Below are 23,253 nucleotides of genomic sequence, written 5' to 3'. Positions count from 1 at the left end.
ATAATCTGCAATGAGATTCAATCACAAAAGACTTCCACTGTTGTTGTTTTTATTTATTTATTTAGCTTCTCTTTAAGATGAAAAGGCACATTTTAGACAGAACACACGAACACACAGTTTCTTACACAAATGTAATACATTTTAATTGTTAAATTGATCAAAATTGCACTTTTCCTTTAACAACACTGATCAAAAAGCTTCTTTGTCAGATGCCGCCCTTTAAATGAAAATATATCGATTAAAATAACTATATATAAAATATAAAGGACCGAGACTCGAGCCCTGAGGAACCCCTAAAGTAATTATCAACATTATAACAGGGATTAGCTTGTTTAGCTAGCTATGCTATGGCGTGGTGTTTACAGAAGCAGCCTCCGGGCCGGGCCGCGGTGCCTCTTCCTCCGCCTGCCGCTCTTCTCTTTGGGCATCAGCTGCTGCATGCCACTGTTGATCCAGCGGATGTACTTGGACACCTGAGTGTAAACGCCGTATTTCCCTTTCCGCGCGCAGCCCTCGCCCCAGCTCACGATGCCGGTGATGAAGTACGTGTTTCCGTAGCGCGTGACGTGCGGCCCGCCGCTGTCGCCTTGGCACGAGTCCTTGGCTAGCGTGTCGTAGCCGGCGCAGAACATGTTGGTGCTGATGCGCAGCTGCGTGGACTCCTTGCAGGTGAGCCGGTTCACGTAAGGCATGGAGAGACGCTGCAGGATGGTGGACGGCTGCCGGCCCTCGCCCGTGCGCCCGAAACCACTCACCATGCCGTCCGGCTCCCGCATCAACACCTGTAGAACCAGGGGGTAAAGAGTTAGCACTGGAAGCTAACGTATTCATACCAGGGGGTAAAGAGTTAGCACTGGAAGCTAATGTATTCATACCAGGGGGTAAATAGTTAGCACTGGAAGCTAATGTAATCAGACCAGGGGGTAAAGAGTTAGCACTGGAAGCTAATGTATTCACACCAGGGGGTAAAGAGTTGGCACTGGAAGCTAATGTAATCATACCAGGGGGTAAAGAGTTAGCACTGGAAGCTAATGTAATCATACCAGGGGGTAAAGAGTTAGCACTGGAAGCTAATGTAATCATACCAGGGGGTAAAGAGTTAGCACTGGAAGCTAATGTATTCATACCAGGGGGTAAATAGTTAGCACTGGAAGCTAATGTAATCATACCAGGGGATAAAGAGTTAGCACTGGAAGCTAATGTAATCATACCAGGGGGTAAAGAGTTAGCACTGGAAGCTAATGTATTCACACCAGGGGGTAAAGAGTTAGCACTGGAAGCTAATGTATTCATACCAGGGGGTAAAGAGTTAGCACTGGAAGCTAATGTATTCATACCAGGGGGTAAAGAGTTAGCACTGGAAGCTAATGTATTCACACCAGGGGGTAAAGAGTTAGCACTGGAAGCTAATGTATTCACACCAGGGGGTACTTTTCCAAAAAGAATCATGCAAAAGCTCCTCTTTTAATCTTCTGTTTCACCAGAGTTAGAAAAAAAATATGAGCTAAGTTTGGAACGACATGTTACATTAAATAGAAGTGATAGAGGACCGATAACCGTTCCCTGAGGAACCCCAAAACTAATAATTGTCATTGTCAGAGGGTTAGCCATGTATCTTGGATGGTCTTTGTTTGCTAATGTGTTAGCATCAACTACTTTAGAGGCTAATAACATCAACAAGTCAAATAAATGCTAGTGTCTTTAAAGGCACATGGTTCGTTAAGGTTGTCCGAATACTTTTGTGTGGTTTCCACGGACGGCCCTGAATGTCAAACTTTATTTGTGAAACACGTTTGAAGGTTCACCTTTTCAGCGAACTCCTGCTCAGGGATGCAGGCCGGCAGGATGAAGCGGGAGAACTTGATGGGCGTTGCTAGCTTCATTAGCGCGATGTCGTTGTTGTAGGTGTCCGGCTTGTATCTCTGGTGCGTGATGATCGTCTCCACCTCGTGCCTCGCCTCGTTACCGTGATCCACCAACACGTCAAACTCCCCTGTAACGTATTTCAGTTAAAGCGTGCAACATAAATCTGCCTCGTGTTTTATATTCGGGTCCGTCAGACCTACCGAGTCTCACGTAGATGTAGCGCGAGGCATTCATGCAGTGGGCGGCCGTCAGGATGATGTACTCGTTAAGGATCGTTCCTCCACAGAAACCGCGGTCGTCCTCGTTCAGGAGGAGAGCCTGCAGGACCAGGTCCAAACTGGTGAGACTGAACCAAAATATACTTCCAGACGTCTTTAATGGACTTCCAAGTATATACCATTATGTCAAAAAGAAAACATTTGACTTATAATTTGACTATTATTAATTCCCACGTAGAAAACAAAATGAGTACCTCTTCTTGCTTGAAATCCTAATTAATTGATAATCAAAAACAGCTACTAATATCTTCATCATCTGCGAAGTGCTTAACATTTTCATTTCTACCTGCCACGGACACTCCCCCGGAGGACAGTCCTCTCCGTTCACGATGCGCGTCATACTCGCCATCTGAGAGTAAAGCGTCTCCTCGAACACGGCGTCCTCCAACAGGAAGTCGCTGTTCTCCGGCAGGAAGTCGCTGTTATCCGACAGGAAGTCGCCATCGCTGATGTTTTTCATTAAGTCGCCATCGCTGATGTTTTTCATTAAGTCGCTGATGCTGATGTTCTCCATCACCATGGACTCGTTGCGGTCGTACCGGAAAACTGTCCGGACGTTTTCCGTCACGACGGCGCCGCATTTAAAGACGTCTGCAAGAGATCGGAGTTTTGGGTTATTGCAGGAAATAATCTCTAAAAACAAACGTTTCTTATACTTACATGTTTAGTAGTAAAAAGCTAATAAAGGAACTACATGACTTCACGTCACCACCGCTAAGCTAAAGGAGGCTAATGTTGGGCTATAAAGGAACTACAGCACAGTCACATGACTTCACGTCACCACCACTAAGCTAAAGGAGGCTAATGTTGGGCTATAAAGGAACTACAGCACGGTCACATGACTTCACGTCACCACCGCTAAGCTAAAGGAGGCTAATGTTGGGCTATAAAGGAACTACAGCACAGTCACATGACTTCACTTCACCACCGCTAAGCTAAAGGCGGCTAATGTTGGGCTATAAAGGAACTACAGCACGGTCACATGACTTCACGTCACCACCGCTAAGCTAAAGGCGGCTAATGTTGGGCTATAAAGGAACTACAGCACGGTCACATGACTTCACGTCACCACCGCTAAGCTAAAGGAGGCTAATGTTGGGCTATAAAGGAACTACAGCATGGTCACATGACTTCATGTCACCACCGCTAAGCTAAAGGAGGCTAATGTTGGGCTATAAAGGAGCTACAGCACGGTCACATGACTTCACGTCACCACCGCTAAGCTAAAGGAGGCTAATGTTGGGCTATAAAGGAGCTACAGCACGGTCACATGACTTCACTTCACCACCGCTAAGCTAAAGGCGGCTAATATTGGGCTACTGTATAAAGGAACTAGAGCACTGTCACATGACTTCACGTCACCACCGCTAAGCTAAAGGCGGCTAATATTGGGCTATAAAGGAACTACAGCACGGTCACATGACTTCACGTCACCACCGCTAAGCTAAAGGAGGCTAATGTTGGGCTATAAAGGAACTACAGCACGGTCACATGACTTCACGTCACCACCGCTAAGCTAAAGGTGGCTAATATTGGGCTATAAAGGAACTACAGCACGGTCACATGACTTCACTTCACCACCGCCAAGCTAAAGGTGGCTAATGTTGGGCTATAAAGGAACTACAGCACGGTCACATGACTTCACGTCACCACCGCTAAGCTAAAGGTGGCTAATATTGGGCTATAAAGGAACTACAGCACGGTCACATGACTTCACTTCACCACCGCTAAGCTAAAGGTGGCTAATGTTGGGCTATAAAGGAACTACAGCACGGTCACATGACTTCACGTCACCACCGCTAAGCTAAAGGCGGCTAATGTTGGGCCATAAAGGAACTACAGAAGGTAACTTGCTAGGCTAGCAGTAGCTTCAACACAGGCCTCTCCTTGATGCTTCTGACTGGTCAAGAGATATTTAGCCTGAACACCCTTTCACTTTCTGTCGAGTTGAAGATATCCTCCAAGTAAACACCAAAGGTACAGCATCGCTAACATGTAGAGAGTCTGTTTCACCGTTGGAGTCGCAGGATTTATCGTCCGGTCCCAGGAAGTATCCGTTGGCGCAGGAGCACTGAACGTTTCCCGAAGCCAAGTTACAGAAGTGCTCACAGCCGCCATTTTTATTCTCACACAGCTCGGGGATAACTGCAGAGATAAAGGAAGCAGTGTTAGCATCACTAGCATCAGTTTAGAGGAAGCAGTGTTAGCATCAGTTTAGAGGAAGCAGTGTTAGCATCACTAGCATCAGTTTAGAGGAAGCAGTGTTAGCATCACTAGCATCAGTTTAGAGGAAGCAGTGTTAGCATCACTAGCATCAGTTTAGAGGAAGCAATGTTAGCATCACTAGCATCAGTTTAGAGGAAGTAGTGTTAGCATCACTAGCATCAGTTTAGAGGAAGCAGTGTTAGCATCACTAGCATCAGTTTAGAGGAAGCAGTGTTAGCATCAGTTTAGAGGAAGCAGTGTTAGCATCACTAGCATCAGTTTAGAGGAAGCAGTGTTAGCATCACTAGCATCAGTTTAGAGGAAGCAGTGTTAGCATCACTAGCATCAGTTTAGAGGAAGCAGCGTTAGCATCACTAGCATCAGTTTAGAGGAAGCAGTGTTAGCATCACTAGCATCAGTTTAGAGGAAGCAGTGTTAGCATCACTAGCATCAGTTTAGAGGAAGCAGTGTTAGCATCATTAGCATCAGTTTAGAGGAAGCAGTGTTAGCATCACTAGCATCAGTTTAGAGGAAGCAGTGTTAGCATCACTAGCATCAGTTTAGAGGAAGCAGTGTTAGCATCACTAGCATCAGTTTAGAGGAAGCAGTGTTAGCATCACTAGCATCAGTTTAGAGGAAGCAGTGTTAGCATCATTAGCATCAGTTTAGAGGAAGCAGTGTTAGCATCATTAGCATCAGTTTAGAGGAAGCAGTGTTAGCATCACTAGCATCAGTTTAGAGGAAGCAGTGTTAGCATCACTAGCATCAGCTTAGAGGAAGCAGTGTTAGCATCACTAGCATCAGTTTAGAGGAAGCAGTGTTAGCATCACTAGCATCAGTTTAGAGGAAGCAGTGTTAGCATCACTAGCATCAGTTTAGAGGAAGCAGTGTTAGCATCACTAGCATCAGTTTAGAGGAAGCAGTGTTAGCATCACTAGCATCAGTTTAGAGGAAGCAGTGTTAGCATCACTAGCATCAGTTTAGAGGAAGCAGTGTTAGCATCACTAGCATCAGTTTAGAGGAAGCAGTGTTAGCATCACTAGCATCAGTTTAGAGGAAGCAGTGTTAGCATCACTAGCATCAGTTTAGAGGAAGCAGTGTTAGCATCACTAGCATCAGTTTAGAGGAAGCAGTGTTAGCATCAGTTTAGAGGAAGCAGTGTTAGCATCAATAGCATCAGTTTAGAGGAAGCAGTGTTAGCATCAATAGCATCAGTTTAGAGGGCGGTGATGTCTTTGATGTTGATGTGTTTGTTGATGTGTTTGGCGGTGATGTGTTTGTTGATGTGTTTGTTGATGTGTTTGGCGGTCCGTACCGATCTCACAGTTGAAGCCCTGGTACCCGTCTTTGCAGTAGCACGTGTAGCTGCCGATCCCGTCCTTACACACTCCGTTGTGAGCGCAGGGCACCGACAGGCAGGCGTCGCCATCTGAACAACAACAACAACTCAGTTCCTGCTTCGCTCATATTGAAAGGTTGATGTTAAAAATAACCAGATGGTCCTGTAGAGTAAATAACAACGGTCTTACCAACGTATATGGCCCAGAATTCATTCTGAAAACAATAAAACAGAGAATTAAATATTTCAACTCAAGCCATGAGTGGAAAAATAGCTAATGAAGGTTTTTTGGGACTTTTTTCAAGACATTTTTGTATCAATATCTGAACCTGGTGACTTTGAATAACATGTTGAATGTTTGCTGTTGATTCCTAAGAAGCTGTACCGCCAACAAGCGACCCACAGCGTTAGCTTCAGTGCTAGCTGTCCCTGAGAGTGAATCAGATCTCTGAAGTGTTCGTGGTGTTTGAGTTTCAGGAGATATTCACCGTTTTGTCTGCGTTTTCGAAGATCTCCCGCGCCTCCTCCCAGTCGCAGCGCTCCTCCAGGCACTCCCGCTCCATGTTGCCCTGCTTCATTTCCTCCAGGAAGCTGTTGGCTCGTCTCCGGCGGCTCAGGAGCTGCCGCGCCGAGTCGCCGTCCAGAAACACTGAAACACAAACATCGGTACGTCTCTGGAAAACACTCAAATCACAATTCTATCACATTAGAGTAAACTGGGTCATCATGTTAGCCAAGTTAGCTTTATTAGCTTTACGTTAGCCATAAGGACACCTTACGCTTTATTTTTGAAAATGATTCCATATAACCAGTTAGCGTTTCTACAAGTGCTTTTTGTGATAACTCTTAAAACCTTTGACATTTCCACTCAAGACCCTTTAGTAGACACTCCCAATGAGAAGCATTTTAGAGAAGCAGGTGCCACACCTCGATGTTTCAACGTGTAAACCGAAAGTCGCAGCAACCACCAACCGGACGCCAAAAAACAACATCGTCCGTCTTCGTAGCTATAATTTATCTGGTAATAAAACCTTAAAATTACCCGAAAATGGAAATAATTTCAGCCCTTCTGTTCTCAACTCAACCCAGCACACTGGAAGGGGTCATGGGTCAACACAACCCCCCTCTACCAACAACACACACCCCCCCCCTTCTCACCTGGATTATGTAAATGAGCCTGTAATATGTAAATGAGGTACCTTGGTGCGCGGCGATCAGCTGCAGCAGCAGGACGCCGAGTGTCAGCCGGAGAACACAAACAGACGTCAACATGGCGCCGCTACCACGGAGAATAAAACCTGAGAGAGAAGAGAGGAAGTAATGGAGGAGGGAAGGAGGGAGGAGAGAGGGAGGAGGGCAACGACCTGAGGGAGTGTTTACATTCATTCAGGTTTAAACTGTGACTCAGCTGAGGTCAGCGTGTGTTTGCAGACTGGAAGTGCTACGGCCATTTCAGGCTGTCAAAGTAAAAGCGCTATTGTAAGACATTTTAAAATTGCGGTTAATTTGATTTATTTATATTGTTTATAAATATTGAAAAAAGTTTTTTTTTAAACATTTGTTAAAATATGTTTCAATAGTTAAATCTTTTATCATTTATATATAATTAATTATTTATTCTATAATTCATAACTAATATTTCATCATTTTAGTTTTGTATTATGTATTTACTTATAACTATCCATATTGATATATTTAGTAATAATTGTTCTTCTTTTATAATGTATTTATTATATATTTAAATATGTATTCCATGATTAATATTACTTTTATAAAAATGCTAAAGTCAATAATGTATAAAATCCACTATAAGATAAGAAATGTTAAAAATAAAGACTGTTGGACGAATGATCCGTTGCTTCAGAAACTTTATTCAGCTTCTAATCATCAACATTCAATAGAGACCAAAACCTGATGCTTTATTACGACTGAACAGAAGAGGGGTGTAGAAATAAAGTGGTAACCGTCAACAAGTCACGTAACCGTCAACAAGTCACGTAACCGTCAACAAGTCGCGTAACCGTCAACAAGTCGCGTAACCGTCAACAAGTCGCGTAACCGTCAACAAGTCGCGTAACCGTCAACAAGTCACGTAACTGTCAACAACAAGTGGTAACCGTCAACACGTCACGTAACTGTCAACAAGTCGAAGAACAAGTGGTAACTGTCAACAACAGAGTAAAATGACCCCCCTAAAACCCGTGGATAATGGTTTAAACCAGTTTCTGCTGCATCATGTCGAGGTGCTTCCCGATGGGCGGGGTCTCAGTGGGGGGGTTCTTCATGGTCTCCTCCACCCACTCCACGAAGTTGGCCATCTTGGCGTACACCCCATAATACCCGGGGTGCTGGCAGCCCCGCCCCCACCCCACCACGCCGGACAGGAAGTGGGTGTGTCCGTACAGTGTGACCAGCGGTGCCCCGGCAACCTTCCGCCTGTCCCTCCAGGTACCCTGCGCACAGCATGTTGTCCGTGAAGTTGAACCCGGAGCGTCGGGAACACTCAGTGTTCGGCAGGATGGGAACGTTCATGGTGTGGAGGAGGGGGGGGCGAGGGGGGTTACGCCCCACGGTGCGCCCCCCCCACCCCGACACCACGTGGTCGAACCGGCAGAGGCTCCCGTTCGGCGAAGCTTCGAGTTGGCAGGCAGACGGGAACGACTCGAGGACTCGGAGTCACCGGGAGGCGGAGCCTAAGCAACGCCACGTCACCGTCACCTGACAACGCCACGTAACCAGGGTACGGGATCGCCATGGAGACAGGCGTGTGCTGCTCCGTGCCCTCGAACACGTCAAGGTTGTGTTCACCTGGGGACCGAGACACAACGTAGATTTACAAACAAAACAACAACAACATTTAAAACAACATTAATATAGGCCGTATCTCATTTCTGGGATTTCCCCTCCTCGACTCCTATCCTCGAGACTTAGTCCCGCCCACAGGAGATGCGAGCGGAGGACTGAGGAGGGGAACCGAGGAGAGAGGAGGGGAACCGAGGAGAGAGGAGTCGAGGAGGGGAGCCGAGGAGAGAGGAGTCGAGGAGGGGAGTCGAGGAGAGAGGAGTCGAGGAGGGGAGCCGAGGAGAGAGGAGTCGAGGAGGGGAGCAGCAGGCGGTTAGAGAAAGGAGAACTCCTCTCCTCTGAGCGGTCATTTTGAAGAGACGTCCATTAATGATGACAGGAGGCAGCAGCCCTCTGTCTGATGGACAGATGTGTTCATGACCACTTCTATATTTACTTTGATTCATTCACAGTGCGGTGTAATGAGACAATAACAGGCTGCAGATGAGGACACACACACACACACACACACATATTTATATATGTATTTATATAAATATATACAATTCAATCAAACAAGTCTGAGAGCACTCTCATAATAACGTAACACAATCAGAGACTGGATATATCCATTATTATAAACTAATATCCAGGGGATGCATGCAGAGCTGTGATTGGCTGAGAGAAGTCCGGCCGTGCGTCACAAGTCTTTGAAACATCTCTGTTGCCGGAAATACATCCTCTCTCCTCTCTCCTCGGTTAGAGCTCCTCCAGAGAGCCTCCTCTCTCCTCTCTCCTCGATTAGAGCTCCTCCAGAGAGCCTCCTCGACGCTCGATCCTCGAAGTGCATTTAGAGAAATGAGATGTCCTTCAACATGGCGCGCTGAAATCCATTCACTACCGGAGGACCGAGGAGTCAAGGAGGGGGAATAGAGAAATGAGATACGGCCATAGTGTTCACCTGGTTATGGAGAATCAACTCATGTTATACAAGATTTATATATATTCTTCGTTTTTGTGTTACTCTGTCAAAAGCGCTATATAAGTGTCATGTATTATTATTATTATTATTATTTACAAACAATAATACACGGATACAAGCGGGCGAGATGGGTTTTCTCCGCAGGGTGGCTGGCGTCTCCCTTAGGGATAAGGTGAGAAGTTCAGTCATCAGGGAGGGACTCGGAGTTGAGCCGCTCCTCCTTCGCGTCGAAAGGAGCCAGTTGAGGTGGTTCGGGCACCTAGTTAGGATGCCACCTGGGCGCCTCCCTAGGGAGGTGTTCCAGGCACGTCCAGCTGGGAAGAGACCAAGGGTAGACCTAGGACCAGGTGGAGGGATTATATCTCTTCGCTGGCCTGGGAGCGCCTTGGGATCCCCCAGTCAGAGCTGGTTGATGTCGCCAAGGAAAAGAAAGTTTGGGGCTCTCTGCTGGAACTGCTACCCCCGAGACCCGACCACGGATAAGCGGGAGAAGATGGATGGATGGACAAACAATAACATTTAAAACAGCATTAACAACATATAGAGATATAGACTTTACCTGTCACCACGGTGAGGTTCTGCCCGCTGTTGTTGCCATGGATACAGTGTGCCGCGGTGACCACCCATTGGCTGTTAACCAGAACTCCTCCACAGTGGCTCTCTCCGTTCAACTGGACCAGAACCTGCGGAGAGATAAAGCTCTTCAGTTTCTGACAGACAGCAGGACCCGTGTATCTGGGATCCTCTCCAGAATGGAGTCATCACATACAGAGCATCAGTTCCCTAGTTCCTGAAGCATGCTTGTCGTATGTCTCTCTCCATAGAGGCTGAATCTGTGAAGGTAAACTTCTGTTGTTGCAATGTTGAGGTAGAATGAAGGAGTCTGGAACCGTTCTTAGCCAAAAGCACTGAAGAGTTTATTGATCACAGTACATTAATTACATACGGCCGGGGAGATCACTTAGTTTCACACATGCCCAGTGCTCCACCAGCGATCTCTGCCCCAAAAGACACAAAACATCTAACCAACACGAGGAGAGGCGGGCTTCCAGAAAGCCCGCGTATAATCAATTAGCCGATGCAAGACAATGATCTGCTTGTCTCAAAGAGATGCTGCCAGGTCAACCCTCGGACATAGGAGACGCGTTTGACCTGTGACCTCAACCCACAGAGAAGTCTCTGACTGACTACAAGCAGATGTTTGCAGTATCACAGACTCTAAGGAACCATAACAGATCAGATGAAAATATTCTCTTACAGAATCATCATGTTAATCACATAGCTATCATATCATTCTGAGTTTTTCTAAAAATCAAAAATTCGGAATTTCTCAAAATCGTTTTTCTTTTTCTCAACATTTTTACTTTTTCTCAAAATTCGGACTTTGTCTCAAAGCCTGCTAGTGAGCAGGCTCATGAACTCAATGCACTCTCACGTTGGAAGAGGACATTCAGGATCAACAGCTGTATATGAAGCCTTCAGCCTGTAGGGGGCGCTGGTCTCTGTTTACCTGCAAGGGACAGTCTCCGGGGGGGCACTGTCTCCCCCCCACCAGCCGGGTCTGACCCACTGAACTCTGATCTGGGACCAGTTCCTCCGGAGGAACCTGACCACAGGGGAACTCCACTGGAACAGAAACACACAAGATATCGGTCAGAAAAGTTGGAATTATTTGAGAACATGTTGAATATCAAAAGGTACATTTTATAAACAATAATCATAACATAACTTATTATTATATGAATAATAATAGTTATATTTCATCATTTTAATTATTTATCATGTATTTACTTTATACTAACCATATTGATTATTCTTTTTAAATATTTTTTTTTAATGTGTATTTAATTATTTATTCCACAATTAATAATACTTTTATAATTTCACCCGGTCCCAGATCCATCATTTGTTATTTAACAACAGGAAGTACTTTTAATTTCTCATCGTAACTTCTATTTCTATCAATCCAGACTCTGCTGCCCCCTGCTGTTTACGGACGTCACTGCACCTTCAGAAATGCTACACTAAGGTAGGTGTAACACTCAGTAAATATATACGTATCTCTAAATAAGTGGTATTTTAGTATTTCTCTCACCCTGAGCGACGCAGCTCCGCCCGTCCTCCCCCAGCTTGTATCCGTCGGTGCAGAAGCGTGTACGATGTTCGGCCGATCCGTCGCAGAACTGTTCGCAGTGTCCGTTCTGATAGAGACACTTCAGCGCGTCTTCTATCACTGCGCGGGGAAATACACATTAATGTATACTACCAATAAAATAACAATATATAAAGACGGGTAGGTAGCTAAACACATAAAACGTGTTCTTTAGGAGAACTTTACGAAACAAAGTCGGTAGCTTTAGTCGTCATGATTCATCTCATATTAATTAATTGCAGTTTTGTGAGTTTACCTGTCTGGCACATTATGTGTACTTATACTACGAACAAAATAACAATATATAAAGATGAGTTAGTTAGATGATAGCTAAACCCACTTAACGAGAACTTTACGAAACAAACGTAACGTCGTCAGTCTTCACGATTTATCTCGTATTTATTAATTGCAGTTTTGTGACTTCCTGTTTATTTGTAAGTTTACCCGTCTGGCAGTACTGTCCCTCGAAGCCCTCGCTGCAGTAACATTTGTACGAAGTTTCCATGTAGACGCACGTCCCGTTGTTACGACACGGGTTCACCAGGCAGGGGTCGCGACCTGCGGACAGAAAACATCGCAATAAATATGGTTATGATGGGGTAACTCTGAGAGGAGGTGGACGAACAGACTCTGATCTCTCCAGAGCAGAGGTGCCCAGTACGTCGACCGCGGGCGACCGGTCGACCGCGGGGGCAATGCTGGTAGATCGCGAGTCATTCATAAAAAAAAAAAATCTTGTTCCGTTAAAATTCAGGAGTTTACTTGATTGACAGAAAAAGCGACCGATCGCTTTCCAGTCTGTTAACCCAGAATGCAAAGCGATACAAAATCTGTCAAGTCCCGGGAAAACTAAAATTAAGTTAAAGAGACAAACAAGAGACAAACAACAAAATGAGTGCGGGACCGAGCAAGAAGCTAAAGACAAACCACTTCCACCCAGAATGGAAGGAAGAATATTTGTTTGTGATGTCACATTCACAGTGGCGTTTCTAGGTGTACAAAACTGGGGGGGCAGAAAGAGGTCGGGGGAGAGAGAGAGAGAGAGAGGGGGGGGGGACAGAGAGAGGGAGGGAGGAGAGAGAGAGAGAGGGGGGGGGGACAGAGAGAGGGAGGAGAGAGAGGGGGGACAGAGAGAGGGGGGGAGGAGAGAGGGGGAGTGTCAAATTACATACTGAAGACCACAGGAGCAACACTGTGAGCGCATACATTTACGTACACAGCGTGGGGATGTCATAGTAATGCACCTTCATACATGGAGTAAAGGTCACCATCACAAAGTCATTCTTAACAATAACAACAACCGTAATGCTTTAGCATTAAAACACCATAGACTGTAAATATAAGGAAAACACAGACACTCATCATCGAGGTCACAATATCAATCGATCCAGCAGAGGCAAAACACAGAAGATCAACAAAATATATGACATAAATGAACTTACCAAAGCTGAAGGCTCACTTGAAAAGAAAAGCGGCACGGCGGTCCTTCCTCTGACAGAATGTGTCTATCACTTTGGGGATGAAGTCCTGTAGTTGCTGGATCAACTGGCTTTCAATTGAAAGCATGGCCAATGCGTTAAGTCGCGGCTGTCCCATGGTGTTGCGAGTGAAAGTCTTTATCCTTTTGAGGGTGGACAAGTTCCTCTCTGACTCGGATGTCGTCATCGGAGTTGTCACTATTATTTTGACCAAAATAACAGTCTCAGCAAACGTTTCCTCCAAGTTGTTCTCGTGAATGGATTTCAACAGAGACAGGGCAGTGTTTCCAGTGTGAAGCTCACTGTGGCGGTAGAGCGTGGTCAGCTCAGACTTCAACTTCTCCTTGTTTCCCAACGCAGGCCAGTTTCACGGCGCAGTCAAGCTCAGGTGTAGGAAATGACAGGACATGCTGTGGGAAGAATGAGCTGTCAACAAGCTTTGCAGCGATCAAATGGTCACTCTGTGAGAACCTCTGTTCCACCTGTGAGATGACTGTGTCACAAGCCTCCTTCATCACCGGCGCTGTGCTGCTGACTCGTCGGCCTGGCTCGTCTGTTCCATCATGAGCAGTGGCGGCCAATGCATCAGTTTTCTGCCTCATTTTCTGAACATGTTCCTTGAAACGGCAGAGCGCGCTGTTGATCCCAGGTGCATCGATGCTTCGTTTTTGCAGAGTGTTGTATAGAACATCCACTTCTGGCATAAGCAACGAAAAAAACTCCAGGAGCTGCATAAATGCTCGGTCCCGCAGTTTCTTTGACAGGCCGTATGCCTCACTTATGGTGACCGCATCCCATCCTGGTTGTGCGCGTATATGCTTCATACACTGAAGTAGTGCATCTCGGGTCTCCCAAACCGCGTTCACAGTTCTGCTTTTAAAGTTCCATCTCACAGCCGGTGGCCGTGGGATGCGTCTCTGTGTTGCCTCTGCAAGAGCTGCAACACGTTTTGGAGCACCGGAGAAAAAAGTGGAAAAAGCAGTTAGATCTGCAAAAAACACCTTCAGGATGCTCATCCTTGCTGAACACAGTTGCTGCAGGGTCAGGTTCAGTTGGTGGGCGTAGCAGTGAACAAACTGAGCGTTTGGGTACGTCTCCTTCATCACCGTCTGTACCCCGCGCACGTTACCGCTCATGACGGCCGCCCCGTCATAGGTCTGAGCGATTAGCTTTTCTTTCAGCTTCAGGGGTTCCAGAACAGCCTTGATGCTGTTAGAGAGACCTACACCAGTTTTGTCCTTTACTTCCACAAACTCCAAAAAACGCTCTGTAACTGTGAGGTCAGGCATAATGTATCGCAGCACAATCACCATTTGCGATTTACAGGAGACATCGGTTGTCTCGTCGGCCTGAACGGCAACAAATGATGTGTTGTCCACTTGCTTGGCTATTTCCTCCCTGTACACATCATACATGCAGTCCAAGAGTTCATTCTGTATGGTGCTTGATGTCCCTTTGAAAACAAGCTGAGCTTCATAGTGCCGTTCAAGCCTGGAATCGCCCTCACACTTTGTCTCGAAAATTGACCTGAATATCCCTGGATTCAGAGAGTCCGCCGACTCGTTGTGGCGCCGCAGTGCTGTCTCACATTTCCCACACAGTTTAATACAGGTGATGATCCGACCAAGCACGTACCTGTTTTCTTCCACCTTCCTATTATGAGAATCAATGCCGCGTCTGTAGGCGCTGTCAATCTGAGCTGCAACATTCACCCTTCCAAGTAATCCCAATTTTACGGCCTTTTCCAAATGACTGTTGCTGCTCTCATGCTTCATTGTCCTCTCCGAAAGATGCTTTAAGTCCTTGTAACCTGTCCTCGACCAAGTACCTTGATCTTCACCAAAAAGCAGGCAAGGAAAGCAAAAGAGGGAATTCTTCTGGATGCTCGCCGTTAGCCATTTCTTTTTAGCAAACCACTCAGCGTTAAACCCACGTTTAACTTTGCCCGCAGTCTGGACCATTTGGAAATCCGGTGGATGGTGGGCACCGAGGCGCTTTACCTCCAGTTTCTCTCCGAGACTAAGTGTCTCAAATGTGTGCTCCAGTAAATGGTCAACTTAATTCATTTTCTTTCAGTTTTTTACTTCTTTTAATCGCTGGTGATGTTAGCTATATGCTGCTCTCTCGTCTCCTCTTCAAACTACACGTGACGTTTCGCAGCACTGCACACGTGAGTACTTACAGCCAATCAATTCTGAATTATGTGAGATGACGTATGGTGGGGATGGGAGCACTATGCCCCTACGGTCATTATTTTTTTGCCACACACATTAAATAGAAAAATACTCTGAGCATGCGCAGTGTAGTTTTTACAATCACCGTTCACTTAGACTGTGAGAGGGAGGGGCAGGATCGGGTTTTGTCCCACACGGCTCTAAACAGCTCAAAACGGCACTCTAGACACTAATTAGAAGAACACAGACTAAAACAGAAATGTACAGACGAATCAGATTATTAAACATGACCTTAACATATATTTTATATGTTTTTTTATTTATTTTTTTGTAATCATTATTTGTAATACTTTCTTCTGACACTAGGTGGGGCTGTGCCCCACCTGCCCCTAATGACCCGCCGCCACTGCACATTCAAAGGTTATTTGTAAAGCAAGCGTCGCTCTGCCAAAGAAAGGTAACGTGGAGAGGCATTATCGGAGTGTTCACAAGGCATATGACAGCGACTTCCCTCCGAGTAGCGAGTTGAGAAAGAGAAAGGTCTGTATTATTGCTACACAAACATTATCTCAGTCTTAGTGTCGCCAACTCGTTTCTAACATGCAAAAAGACAAACAAATGTCGGTGTATTTTCGACCTTTCCAATCCAGACGAGATCTCTCTCTCCCCCGTCTGTGCGCGAGGGGGCGGGGCAGTTTACACACACGCGGCTGCTACAAGCAGCAACACACGGCGGGGATGGCGGAGAGAAGCGCTCCAAGGTGTGGTTAAATGTTACCCATCTTGAGGACAATGCTCCTTGCCAAGAGAGTTTAGCATGTGAGGGCGGGAACACGAGCAATGAGTCTAAACATTTAGAAAAAGCACCGGGTTCCACTGTCTTTCTAGCAGCTCTGCAGCCCCATCCACGAGTAACGTTTCCACGTCAGGTGTTATGTATGCTAGCAGCAACACACGGAGTTAACTACATTATACAATCATGGGTTAATGATTAGAGGAAACTGAGTTACTCTTTATTTTGTTAAAGTTTCAGCTAATGCTAACACCATGCTAACATCCCGTCTGTATGTAACTGCCTGTCATGCTAACACCATGCTAACATCCCGTCTGTATGTAACTGCCTGTCATGCTAACACCATGCTAACATCCCGTCTGTATGTAACTGCCTGTCATGCTAACACCATGCTAACATCCCGTCTGTATGTAACTGCCTGTCATGCTAACACCATCCTAACATCCCGTCTGTATGTAACTGCCTGTCATGCTAACACCATGCTAACATCCCGTCTGTATGTAACTGCCTGTCATGCTAACACCATGCTAACATCCCGTCTGTATGTAACTGCCTGTCATGCTAACACCATGCTAACATCCCGTCTGTATGTAACTGCCTGTCATGCTAACACCATGCTAACATCCCGTCTGTATGTAACTGCCTGTCATGCTAACACCATGCTAACATCCCGTCTGTATGTAACTGCCTGTCATGCTAACACCATGCTAACATCCCGTCTGTATGTAACTGCCTGTCATGCTAACACCATGCTAACATCCCGTCTGTATGTAACTGCCTGTCATGCTAACACCATGCTAACATCCCGTCTGTATGTAACTGCCTGTCATGCTAACACCATGCTAACATCCCGTCTGTATGTAACTGCCTGTCATGCTAACACCATGCTAACATCCCGTCTGTATGTAACTGCCTGTCATGCTAACACCATGCTAACATCCCGTCTGTATGTAACTGCCTGTCATGCCAACACCATGCTAACATCCCGTCTGTATGTAACTGCCTGTCATGCCAACACCATGCTAACATCCCGTCTGTATGTAACTGCCTGTCATGCTAACACCATGCTAACATCCCGTCTGTATGTAACTGCCTGTCATGCCAACACCATGCTAACATCCCGTCTGTATGTAACTGCCTGTCATGCCAACACCATGCCTGTATGTAACTGCCTGTCATGCTAACACCATGCTAACATCCCGTCTGTATGTAACTGCCTGTCATGCTAACACCATGCTAACATCCCGTCTGTATGTAACTGCCTGTCATGCTAACACCATGCTAACATCCCGTCTGTATGTAACTGCCTGTCATGCTAACACCATGCTAACATCCCGTCTGTATGTAACTGCCTGTCATGCTAACATGCTAACATCCCGTCTGTATGTAACTGCCTGTCATGCTAACATGCTAACATGCTACGGTGTGTTTCCTGTTTACCTGCAGCCTGAGAGAGGCTGATCAGCAGAAAGCAGACGCTCCTCTCAAACATCGTGATGTGTTCACTGTCTCCTCTAAACCCAGACTAAAGAGCTTTTATCTCCACCAGGTCAGTGAACACACCTTCACCTGACCTTTGACCCTTTGCTATCTGCCGAAAACTCTGATGAAGTCTGATTTCTATTAATGCTATATACATGTAATGTATTATTATTATTATTTAAACTCATGTATTTATTTAGGATTAATTCCAGCTCCATGTGGTACACGTATCAGCAGCAGCAGCACTACACGTATAAGTACACAAACTATAGAGTATTTTCTGCAGTAAAAGTACATATTTTCTACAGGAATGATGAACTAACAGAGAGGCACGATTACACAATAAGTAAATACTGCAGCTGGAGGAGGAGCACGTGTTTATTTACTCATGAATCTGAGCTTTATATATGTTTATATATATGTGCTTTATTTCAGACGGACATTTGTACAAAAATCTGAAAGTTCTTAGTGACATATTAATTTCTGCCTGAGTATACTTCAGCTCCTACAGAAGGCTCAGTTTCTACACATCATCAAACAGAGATGGAATGAAGTCTAATGTTCTTTAATATGAGAAACCCTGCTTATTTTAATTTGTCTTTTTTGTATTTTTACTTTAAAGATGGATTATTATTACGGTGCGTTCAGGGTCACGCTGTGGTTCCCCGGCGGTGCGTTCAGGGTCACGCTGTGGTTCCCCGGCGGTGCGTTCAGGGTCACGCTGTGGTTCCCCGGCGGTGCGTTCAGGGTCATGTTCTGGTTCGCGTTCAGGGTCACGCTGTGGTTCCCCGGCGGTGTGTTCAGGGTCACTTTCTGGTTCCCCGACGGTGCGTTTAGGGTCATGTTCTGGTTCTCTTGCGGTGCGTTCAGGGCCCTGGTGTGGTTGTGTATCCAGGGCAGGAAGTTGGACACGCGGGTGTAGATGCCGTAGTTCCCGGGCCGAGCGCAGCCCCGCCCCCAGCTCACGATGCCCAATAGGAAGGTGGTCCGGTGGTACTGAGTGACCAATGGGCCGCCGCTGTCTCCTTTACACGAGTCCTGGCGACCCTCGATGTAGCCGGCGCAGAACATGTTAGCCGTTAGCTTCACGCCGCTCTGCTCCTCGCACTGCTGCGTCCAGATCCTCGGCACCTGAAGTGAGGAACAGATTGATTTGTTTCCTTCATGGTATGCACAACTTAATATATAACAATTATTTACAAAACATGTCTCTAGTTTATAGTGTTTAACACCATACCTGAAACGGAGCAGGGAGAAGAACATACTCTTATATGACCTGCCCCTTTCTAGAAAAAATAAATAAATAATAGTAATAGCCACCTTCAGGCGCCGCAGGACGTTAGAGGTCGGCCCGTTCTCGGCGCGCCGCCCCCAGCCGCTCACCGTGTGCTCGCTCACCGCCCACAGCTCGCGCTCTGCCAGCGAACGCGTGGGCAGGCAGGCGGGTACGGCGAACGCAGAGAAGATCACAGGCGACGATAGCTTTAACAGCGCAATGTCGTTATCCGCCGTGCGCTTCACGTAGCCCTCATGCATCAAGATCTGAGACACCGAGATCAGCTGCTCCGTGCCCTCTGACACCGCCGTGTTGTGCTCGCCTGAAAACAACGAGAGGAACACGTTTTCATTCTCGTTTGTAAGCAGTAACATAACCTGCAACTGCAGTGAAAACCAGTTAACAGCCATAGCTCATTTCAGGAATCCAACACATAAAACAGATGTAGAAACAATAACACACACTAACACAGATATTACAAACCACAGGGTACACTGCAGTTGACTCGACATAGAGGGAAAACAACACCCAGTGGTGGAGAACTGCTGTAAACAATAATATAGCCTTTCTAGCCTCACTTGACAGATTACTAATCTGCTGTCGGAGGAAACTCAAAGCAAGAACTGGTTCTGGTTTCTAGAACTGTAGATTTCTCAGGTGTTGGTATCAACCACTTTTTAGGGTTCGGGTCAGTAGTTCGTACCTGCGACCACTTTGAGGAACTGGACCTCGGTGTCCTCTATGCAGTGAGAGGCTGTGAGGATCCAGAAGGGTTTAAAGATCACTCCTCCACAGAACCCTTTCCCTTTGTACACCAGCAGAACCTGAGGAACAACAGGGACAGTATCTGATTAACGATGAACACTCAGAGCTTCTATCAGGACAGAAAACATGGATCTAAGTTCCTGATTGTGTTTCTCTTGACTCAGTTTGACCTGTGTGTTATCAGGTGACCTCGAGGGTCTCCAACAGTTTCTGGTTCTGACAGGTTACAGGGTTAAAGTCCAGTTGTGTAACTCTGGGATCCCCCCCGCTCAGAGAAGGACAGATTACAGGGTTAGCAGTAAATGGTGTACTGTCCCTTTAAGGCAACCTACCTGCCAGGGGCATTCCCCTTTCGGACAGTCTTCCCCCCCGACGATCCGGGCCCGGGGGTCCTGCTCCGCCTTGTTTCCCCCGAGCAGAACCGGAACCATGCCGCACGCTATGGCCTCTGAGACGTCCAGAAAACACGTTGATTTGTTTAATAAAACAGCTGATATTATTCTGATCTTTAAAAAAACATCACATTGTGCATTAAAACTGTTAACTATGGCGTCCCGCAGGGATCTGCACTGGGGCCTCTGCTTACATTTTAAAATGTTGATGTTAAACGTCTACCTTTAGCGACACAGTTCCGCCCGTCGTCATGCAGGAAGTATCCGTCGGCACAGGAGCACTTCAGTCTTCGTCCTTCCTCGTCTTCATCACAGAAATGCTCACAGCCTCCGTTCTGCAGCAGACAGGTGTCCAGCACCGAACTCCGCTCTGCAACACAGGTAAGAACAGTTTCATATTTCTGTTTCAGCCCCAAACAAATACAAATCTGCTTAAACTTTCACATTTCATCCCGTAGCTGCACATCTTATTGTGCTTTTAATCGTGTGTTTCTCACCCAGCTCACAGGTGAGTCCGCTGAAGTTTGGGAGGCAGAAGCAGGTGAAGGAGGAACCCTGAGAAGAGCAGCTGCCTCCGTTCAGACATGGACCAGAAACACACACCTCCGCTACTACACACAGGTAACACACGGGTAACACACACAGTTAACACACAGGTAACACACACAGTTAAACACACAGGTAACACACAGGTAACACACGGGTAACACACAGGTAACACACAGGTAACACACAGGTAACACACAGGTAACACACATTAACACACAGGTAACACACACAGGTAACACACAGGTAACACACACAGGTAACACACACAGGTAACACACACAGGTAACACACAGGTAACACACACAGGTAACACACATGTAACACACAGGTAACACACACAGGTAACACACATGTAACACACAGGTAACACACACAGGTAACACACAGGTAACACACAGGTAACACAACAGGTAACACACAGGTAACACACAGGTAACACACACAGGTAACACACGGGTAACACACACAGGTAACAGACGGGTAACACACAGGTAACACACGGGTAACACACACGGGTAACACACACGGGTAACACACACAGGTAACACGCGGGTAACACACGCGGGTAACACACGCGGGTAACACACACGGGTAACACACACGGGTAACACACACGGGTAACACACGCGGGTAACACACGCGGGTAACACACACGGGTAACACACACAGGTAACACACACGGGTAACACACACAGGTAACACACACGGGTAACACACACAGGTAACACACGGAGGTAACACACACGGGTAACACACACGGGTAACACACACAGGTAACACACGGAGGTAACACACACAGGTAACACGCGGGTAACACGCGGGTAACACACACGGGTACCAGGTGTTTTCTTACGGGTATACGTCCTCCAGAACTCGTCCTGAGACACAGAGAGGAGCAGATTTAATATTGATCACTAAATGTGAACCGATGTAATCTGAGTGAGTTCTGACCGTGGCCTCGGTGTGTTCGAACACCTCCCTCGCCTCCTCGTAGGAGCACTTCTCCTCCAAACACTCTCTCTTCAGATCGCCCATCTGCAGCTCCTCCAGCCAGCCGGAGTTATCCCTCCTGACCCGCAGCACACTGTGGGCGGGGCCTGGGTCCAGGAACACTGAGGAGGCATGAGTCATCACTGAGGAGGCATGACTCAGCACTGAGGAGACATGAGTCATCACTGAGGAGGCATGAGTCAGCACTGAGGAGACATGAGTCATCACTGAGGAGGCATGAGTCATCACTGAGGAGGCATGAGTCATCACTGAGGAGACATGAGTCATCACTGAGGAGACATGAGTCATCACTGAGGAGGCATGAGTCATCACTGAGGAGACATGAGTCATCACTGAGGAGGCATGAGTCATCACTGAGGAGGCATGAGTCATCACTGAGGAGGCATGAGTCATCACTGAGGAGACATGAGTCAGCACTGAGGAGACATGAGTCAGCACTGAGGAGACATGAGTCAGCACTGAGGAGACATGAGTCAGCACTGAGGAGACATGAGTCATCACTATCACTGAGGAGACATGAGTCATCACTGAGGAGGCATGAGTCAGCACTGAGGAGACATGAGTCAGCTCTATGAGAGGAGACATGAGTCAGCACTGAGGAGACATGAGTCAGCACTGAGGAGACATGAGTCAGCTCTATGAGAGGAGACATGAGTCAGCACTGAGGAGACATGAGTCAGCTCTATGAAAGGAGACATGAGTCAGCTCTGAGGAGACATGAGTCAGCACTGAGGAGACATGAGTCAGCTCTATGAGAGGAGACATGAGTCAGCTCTATGAGAGGAGACATGAGTCAGCTCTGAGGAGACATGAGTCAGCTCTATGAGAGGAGACATGAGTCAGCACTGAGGAGACATGAGTCAGCACTGAGGAGACATGAGTCAGCTCTATGAGAGGAGACATGAGTCAGCACTGAGGAGACATGAGTCAGCACTGAGGAGACATGAGTCAGCACTGAGGAGACATGAGTCAGCTCTATGAGAGGAGACATGAGTCAGCTCTATGAGAGGTGACATGAGTCAGCACTGAGGAGACATGAGTCAGCTCTATGAGAGGAGACATGAGTCAGCACTGAGGAGACATGAGTCAGCTCTATGAGAGGAGACATGAGTCAGCTCTATGAGAGGAGACATGAGTCAGCTCTATGAGAGGAGACATGAGTCAGCACTGAGGAGACATGAGTCAGCACTGAGGAGACATGAGTCAGCTCTATGAGAGGAGACATGAGTCAGCACTGAGGAGACATGAGTCAGCACTGAGGAGACATGAGTCAGCTCTATGAGAGGAGACATGAGTCAGCACTGAGGAGACATGAGTCAGCACTGAGGAGACATGAGTCAGCACTGAGGAGACATGAGTCAGCTCTATGAGAGGAGACATGAGTCAGCTCTATGAGAGGTGACATGAGTCAGCACTGAGGAGACATGAGTCAGCTCTATGAGAGGAGACATGAGTCAGCACTGAGGGAGACATGAGTCAGCTCTATGAGAGGAGACATGAGTCAGCTCTATGAGAGGAGACATGAGTCAGCTCTATGAGAGGAGACATGAGTCAGCTCTATGAGAGGAGACATGAGTCAGCTCTATGAGAGGAGACATGAGTCAGCACTGAGGAGACATGAGTCAGCACTGAGGAGACATGAGTCAGCTCTATGAGAGGAGACATGAGTCAGCACTGAGGAGACATGAGTCAGCTCTATGAGAGGAGACATGAGTCAGCTCTATGAGAGG

General features: G+C 46.8%; 3 protein-coding genes and 1 long non-coding RNA gene across 12 annotated transcripts in view; 1 reads left to right on the top strand and 3 right to left on the bottom strand.

Annotated features, from left to right (window-relative positions):
* Positions 1-43: 43 nt before the first annotated feature.
* f10 (coagulation factor X) lies at positions 44-17,602 on the bottom strand. Of its 4 annotated transcripts, none has more exons than XM_034214873.1 (14): positions 17,489-17,602; positions 12,048-12,161; positions 11,547-11,684; positions 10,962-11,077; positions 10,011-10,134; positions 6,888-6,986; positions 6,177-6,337; positions 5,879-5,903; positions 5,665-5,778; positions 4,158-4,289; positions 2,431-2,735; positions 2,067-2,184; positions 1,806-1,993; positions 44-782 (listed from the first exon to the last, which is right to left on the bottom strand). In XM_034214873.1, exons 1-14 carry the CDS (start codon positions 17,538-17,540, stop codon positions 360-362), a joined length of 2,109 nt encoding a protein of 702 aa, XP_034070764.1. In that variant the 5' UTR covers positions 17,541-17,602; the 3' UTR covers positions 44-359. The 4 variants fall into 4 exon arrangements, with proteins under 4 accessions (XP_034070764.1, XP_034070773.1, XP_034070783.1 ...); XM_034214882.1 differs by lacking the exon at positions 17,489-17,602 and adding an exon at positions 13,046-13,063; XM_034214892.1 differs by lacking the exon at positions 11,547-11,684.
* LOC117545253 (venom prothrombin activator notecarin-D2-like) lies at positions 7,540-8,493 on the bottom strand. The gene is given in 2 exon segments (XM_034214988.1): positions 7,540-8,106; positions 8,108-8,493. Coding segments are annotated over 2 exon segments (318 nt in total). The 5' UTR covers positions 8,221-8,493; the 3' UTR covers positions 7,540-7,901.
* LOC117545263 overlaps positions 11,072-23,253 on the top strand; it is a 23,058-nt gene continuing 10,876 nt past the window's right edge. Inside the window, exons 1-3 of the long non-coding RNA XR_004568806.1 lie at positions 11,072-11,480; positions 20,193-20,344; positions 20,465-20,584. This is a non-coding gene — a long non-coding RNA (uncharacterized LOC117545263). The remainder of the gene's footprint in view (positions 11,481-20,192; positions 20,345-20,464; positions 20,585-23,253) is intronic.
* Positions 17,891-23,253, bottom strand: part of f7 (coagulation factor VII) — a 9,247-nt gene continuing 3,884 nt past the window's right edge. The window contains exons 2-9 of one of the 6 annotated variants that reach the window (XM_034214928.1): positions 21,464-21,645; positions 21,351-21,390; positions 20,461-20,574; positions 20,187-20,333; positions 19,904-20,019; positions 19,510-19,630; positions 18,851-19,128; positions 17,891-18,661 (exon numbers count right to left, since the gene is read on the bottom strand). In XM_034214928.1, the coding sequence (XP_034070819.1) occupies positions 18,164-18,661; positions 18,851-19,128; positions 19,510-19,630; positions 19,904-20,019; positions 20,187-20,333; positions 20,461-20,574; positions 21,351-21,390; positions 21,464-21,645 (1,496 nt within the window). In that variant the 3' untranslated portion in view covers positions 17,891-18,163. Of the gene's footprint in view, positions 18,662-18,850; positions 19,129-19,509; positions 19,631-19,903; positions 20,020-20,186; positions 20,334-20,460; positions 20,575-21,350; positions 21,391-21,463; positions 21,667-23,253 lie in introns of all 6 variants that reach the window. The other 5 variants (XM_034214937.1, XM_034214945.1, XM_034214951.1 and 2 more) reach the window with 5 other exon arrangements.

The sequence above is a fragment of the Gymnodraco acuticeps genome, unplaced genomic scaffold (genome assembly GCF_902827175.1).
Source record: "Gymnodraco acuticeps unplaced genomic scaffold, fGymAcu1.1, whole genome shotgun sequence".
In the NCBI taxonomy this organism is placed as follows: Eukaryota; Metazoa; Chordata; class Actinopteri; order Perciformes; family Bathydraconidae; genus Gymnodraco; species Gymnodraco acuticeps.
This window is presented reverse-complemented; position numbering and strand designations above follow the sequence as displayed.

Excerpts from the sequence above, each read along its gene's own strand:
- f10 (XM_034214873.1), bottom strand. The coding sequence starts at position 17,540 with ATGTTTGAGAGGAGCGTCTGCTTTCTGCTGATCAGCCTCTCTCAGGCT. Across the intron at positions 6,338-6,887 it reads GCTGATCGCCGCGCACCAAG|TGTTTCTGGACGGCGACTCG; the intron begins GTACCTCATTTA and ends TTTGTGTTTCAG. Across the intron at positions 5,904-6,176 it reads TCGAAAACGCAGACAAAACG|AATGAATTCTGGGCCATATA; the intron begins GTGAATATCTCC and ends TATTGTTTTCAG.